This window comes from Rhopalosiphum maidis, chromosome 1 (genome assembly GCF_003676215.2).
Source record: "Rhopalosiphum maidis isolate BTI-1 chromosome 1, ASM367621v3, whole genome shotgun sequence".
Lineage (NCBI taxonomy): Eukaryota > Metazoa > Arthropoda > Insecta > Hemiptera > Aphididae > Rhopalosiphum > Rhopalosiphum maidis.
In genome coordinates this window covers 40,608,191-40,614,392 of record NC_040877.1, presented here as the reverse complement: position 1 = coordinate 40,614,392, position 6,202 = coordinate 40,608,191, and the positions used below count along the sequence as shown (strand labels likewise).

The window sequence follows — 6,202 nt, the reverse complement described above, 5'->3', positions numbered from 1 at the left end:
CAAAATCAACACGTTTTCATCTTGACCACAAAACAAGATCATTAGATGAAAACCATTAGCTAGCGTATTCGAATTCTTTATTTTACATTTTTACACTATAAATATTATAATAATACATACCTATACCGAATAATTTGGCTGAGAGTCAGAATTTAATGTACTTACTACCTACTTAATACTTTATCTATACTTACACGTTTTACCAAACCCACGTGTTACTCGACAAATCTTTGGAGTATTTCCTTTTTTAGTTATTTTGCCTTGCAGACGTATCTCTGGTTGTAATGTTCCATCAATTATCCCTCCAATTATTATTTTTATTTTTATTAGAACTAACATAATTATAAAAAGTATAATGATTGTATTCAAAATTATATCATAGAACTATTTACCCGGTCATATTATATTAATGAATCAATATAACCTTGGCCTCTACACGAGTTTTTCTCAGTGAGGCCCAGTAATCTTCTTGATATTAATTTAAATAAATTCTACAATTCTAACATAATATGAATAACTCAATAATAACTGTATATTATATAAAAAATAATTATTTATAACCACAAAAATAATATTTAAAAAAAAAAAACTACGCATAGTAACTATACATATTATTGTACATATTTATTAATTTATAATGAGAACTTTTTTTAAATAGTCTATCAATAAATAGGTGCACACACGAGAAAATAAAAGCAGTGCAGCATTTTAAAAACTTTACTGGCTTACAACAGTTAAATCTATAATGGTATATACAATTCTTACTTTATCTTCACAATAGGATAATATGTTTCTCAAATTCAAAGACAGCAACGACAACATGCTTTTTAATTCCATAACCATTATACCCTTATACATGTAATATTGTGTACTATTACTCGACAACGTATAAATACTGTATGTTTGTATACTTTAAAGCGGCTTTACAATTTTACAACAATGTATTGTAAACACGCAATTGACAACAACGTGCATGTACGACATGAACGTATAAAGTTGATTCTTTTCAGGAAAATCCTGAAAAAAAACAAACAATATTATTTGATAGATAAACCTTGAAAGTAATCAGAAAATGTAAATTAATTACGTGAATTTGGTTTCAAACAGTAAACAATATACTTATTACAGTATCGCCTAAACATTTTCGTTTTCATTGAAATTGTATTATTATTTTTAGTTAGAAAAATTAATTAAATATTGACACAAATAAATAATTTAATAAGGCCTTTGATATAAATCGTAAATAAATGACACATTAAATGTATTAAATTATGCGGGTTTATTGTTGTTTAGAAAATAATCGCGTTATCGTTGTACTGTAATGGCTAAAGTAGTAAAGTTAAATGACACTCATTCATTAAAAAAAAAAACAACCATTATAAATTATAATCGTAAACTTTTTATGTTTTATTAAAAATAAATTTAAAACAGTAATACTAAACTAATACTGTATTTGTTGACCAAATGCCTAATAATGCAGGAAATTATTTGTTCAACCTATGATAATTAAATAATCATTATAAATAGAAAAGTACTAAGTTCCTAAACAAATTCTCAAGGAAGAAAATATTTCGAAATAATGTATGAATTGAATTAATTAATAGATCACCGTAATGACAAAGCTTCCAAACTAACGAAAATATGCCATTAAATAGACAACCTGCAGTTGACTATGTTTGGTTCATTATTTTTATTTACAGAAAGTTCATGAATACTTAACGAGCGAAAATGCTTCTACTAGTTATTTATCTATTTATTATGTATTTCATATGAATCGATTTCCATATTTAGATAGTGAGGTAACAATAATATTTTTTTCCTTTTAACTATTAAACTCTTAACTATACGTGTCTTATCTAAACTTAAACAATATTAAAAATAATATAATATAAAATATATAGGTACGTTTATATTTACTAATCTTTCATTGTATTTTTTACACAACTACTATGAAGTCCACACGATTTTTGAACGAGTCTCAGACGATTCTAGTGCAACAATCATGGCCTATGATAGTTTCAAATAATTTTTGGACTACATTTTATATTAAGTATACAAGAGTGTTCTATACTTTCTAAATGTATTTATATTAAGTACACTCTACACATATTATGTATGGAATTTTATATATATATATATATATATACATATACTTTTTTTTGCGAAGTCTTTTCAAGAGAAGTCCATCATATCAATTACAGTTCGATCGCTTCGCTCATGTCCCATTCGAAGAACTTGAATCGAACGTTCACTTTTTGGCACACTCTTTTAGGACCGGATTTGCATTTAATTCTGCTATTGAACACTTGAAAACACCCGATGAGTTACACAAAATCCTAGTGGATTTGGGAGAAAAACATCGCAAGTTCCATCTTACGGCCGAACATTTTGAGGTAAATAGTAACCAAAAAAGTATAATATTGTAATATATTGGTTCGATTTTTTTAATTTTGATTATTATTCGTGAATTATTTAATACTTTCGCCTTAACAATAGTAAGTGTTACATATAAATTATAATAATTCATAATATTGCAAATGTGAATTACAATAATCTGATGTAAACGTTTGTATTAAACGAAATAATCGATTGATTTATGCATGACGGTTTTAAAAATTATTCACAATAATCAACTTTACATTACTTATTGAAATTTTTAATTTATTCGAATAAATTATATAAATAATAAATTAAATATTAAACTTACAACTTTCTGAAAACCAGAGTGTGACTCGGTAAATCATAATGCTAGTTTACATAAGTATTCATATAAATATATTATATTATATAATCATATCAATACTTTAACAAAGAAACGAATAATTATGAATAATAATATTTTAATAAATAATTATTAAAATTAAATATTTGAACGTGGAAGTATTATAATGTATTACATTTATGTTAATTTGTCGTCACTATATATAGTGTAATAATACGAATTGAATAAATTTTCAGTGGTCCGTTGATTAAATAATAATTATAAACTGTTTGATTATTTTAGTTAAGTGAAATTAATAATATTTAATATTATTATTATAATTATTATAATATAGTAATATTCCCAGCCACAGATTTGTTTTTTATTCGTATATCTCACTAATCGTTAAATAGAACCGTATAGGAATTAACTGTGATTATCTAGGGTCTACATTTGGATTAGTGAGTCGTAGCCCCCCGCTAGAACTATAACACTAATTTTAAGTTAACAAAATGTTTTGGCCTTGTGCGGCTTGTATATTATTATCGCTTTTAATATTTTTAATAATAAAAACAATACGTAATATAAATCGAAAGCCCCAATAGAATATAACGAAACCTCATATTATGAATATATGTAACATAGACGACTAAAAACCGTGAATTAGGGTAAAATTATTACACAGTCCCTACGATCGCACCGTAAAAAAAGTGATAAAATTGACGAAAGAAGATTCAAAAGTGTGCGCCGTACGGGTGTCGTAAATTTTAGCGAGTCATAGAAACGCGTTAAAATTACATAACTGTGTTAAACTCGTAGAGTATATACACATAGTCTATAATCTATATATAAGGACGTGTCAAACGATCTAACGGAAATCCCACGAAACGTGCTACAGTCGTAGGTACCTGGTTAGGTTAGGTAAGTATATAATATGCTATATACATTTTATATTATAAGCTATTTTATGACTATATAAAATATGTATATGACAGTGATAGACACTCGAGTGCATAAATATTAAATATATATTGCGGTCGGGACTGTTTCAAAAAAAAAAAAAAAAAGTATACCTATATTAATAGGTAATATAATATAATACAATAGGTAATGGTTTTTTTCCCTATATCGACAGTTTGATTCTCTTCGTGTCGCTCTACATAATAATAATAATAATAATAATATAATGCCATGATATTATATCTCGCATTTTATTGCCACGCGAGTGGAAACGTGTCATACCAGATGATTCTTTCGACGGTTAACGAGCGTTTTTTTGTATACGAAAACCTTTTTTTTTTCTCGTATTACAAGACATTTTATGTAAAAATCAAATACCGAACCAATAGTTGATAAGTTGCAACTTTATATAAATAATATAACAAGTACAAAAATATAAATGTACCAAAAACTGACTGAGATGAAATAATCACCTTGAATATTAAAATGCATTATATACAGTATATAATATTATATCGTTAAGTAACAACATTATATCATATAGTAAGCGTTATCGTTGTTGTAATTTGTATGTGTCTTTCAGATCATCAAAGACATACTCATGTGTATGATTGAGGACCGCATAGTGCCGACAGACGTACCTGCCAGAGACACGCTTCTGGTGGATGCGTGGAAGCCGTGCATAACCTTGGTGATCGGAATGATCATGGATTCGGCGACCGCCACGGTTAATTAAATGGCAATTTATACGCCGACGACGACGACGATAATATTATTATCACGGTAGACAGTGTATAATAAATGTTTATGGACACACATATACGGTTATACACACTTAAATTTATAATAAACGATAACACATTCGTATAATATATATATATATAACATATTATCTAACCTAAATTGACATCCTGGTGGGGGCGGAGGAGGCGACCCAATTTCGAGACTTCGTCGCACTGCTCGCGCACACCGTGACCGTCAGCGCGGACAATGCCTATACGATTCGAATTATAAACCGACTAATTATCGTTTACATACAAATCAAGGTATCATCATGCGGTAATATCGTTTCGGAATGACTGGCAACGGCGCACTGCTGCAGGAAAGGGCGTAGGTACCTATTTAATCGTACCCATATAGGTATGCCTGTTTAACTTAGGTACCTGTATATATATATCGGAAAAACGATGTATACACACAATAAATATGTATGTAATGCAAACATTACGACAGGAAGAGCTGCGGCGGCATACACATACGTATTATACTAACATCTTATATTAGTATACAGGGTGATTCGCCAAACATACTATAGCCCCCAATTTATCCGTTGATTATATGCATTTAATCAAACTCTATTTAGAATTTTTATGCACACTTAAAGATTAAAGACGATATAATTTCAAATAGATTGCTTATTTTTTCTTCATTCAAGGAGTATCTTGTGGCGATAAGAACTTATTTTTTCAAAATTAAAATCACTCTTCTCTACAAAAAATTGTAAAAATAGATGATTATTTTTAAAATATAGATAAAACTATCTACATTGGAACTCATACAATCATTAGACTACATTATTTTATTTATTAGGATAATATTTTATATTTTATACTACGATGATCTAGAAATAATAGAAATAAACAGTTATCTATTTACGATACCTATTTTATAATTTATATAAATTGTCGAGTGTACAAAATACTAAACTAAATATTACGTCTATTTGATATTTTATACACATAACCATAGCCTTCAAAATATCAAGATATTTTTATCATTAACTTTATAATACACTATAGTTCATAAAGTTTAAAACTTTAAAAATATTTGTACAAATTTTGATTTAAATACTTATATAAATATTTTCAAAAAAAAATTCAATGGTTATAACAATTTACAGTAATAAAGAAAAAATGTATTGTGTGACACAATGACACAAGACTCTTTAAACGATATAAAATATATTTGTAAACATTTGAAAATATTATCAGTTTACTTAAATATCCCAAAAATCAAAACTTAAATAAATACTATTTGCTATAATCAAAGCATAAATGGAGGGCGATCATTATGATTGAAAAATCAGAATTAGCATATAAATCGCTCTATATCATAATATAGTATTGTTTAGTTTAATGACAAATCAAACGTAATGCAATAATATATATTATGTGTGTATCGTAGTCTCAAAATAGTAAATACATTATTTGTACAACAAGGTCACCATGAGAAACGGCGACGACGGATAACTGTACAGGAACCCGTTCACACAACCACTGGCCTATACTCTACAATATAGTATTATATTATTATACTTGATACGTGCACTGCTGAAACTCTAGATTTTTAATAATAATATTATTACGTGTACCTACGTAAATATTATACTCACGCGTCGTCCGTACACTGTTACAATATATTATAATAACGATAATAACAATTATATGAAACATATTTTGAAAACCATACACGTATATACATACCTACTGTATACTTATTACATACAGGGTATCTAAACGTAGTAGTGCAGTATGTCCTCGC

The 6,202-nt window shown here is 27.6% G+C and overlaps 1 protein-coding gene across 1 annotated transcript; it reads left to right on the top strand.

Moving 5' to 3' along the window:
* The first annotated feature begins 1,949 nt into the window (after window positions 1–1,949).
* On the top strand, window positions 1,950–4,420 carry LOC113549902. The gene is made up of 3 exons (XM_026951416.1): window positions 1,950–2,050; window positions 2,168–2,393; window positions 4,245–4,420. The coding sequence occupies exons 1-3, from the start codon at window positions 1,950–1,952 to the stop codon at window positions 4,395–4,397; spliced, it is 480 nt and encodes a 159-aa protein (XP_026807217.1). The 3' UTR covers window positions 4,398–4,420.
* Window positions 4,421–6,202: the final 1,782 nt, after the last annotated feature.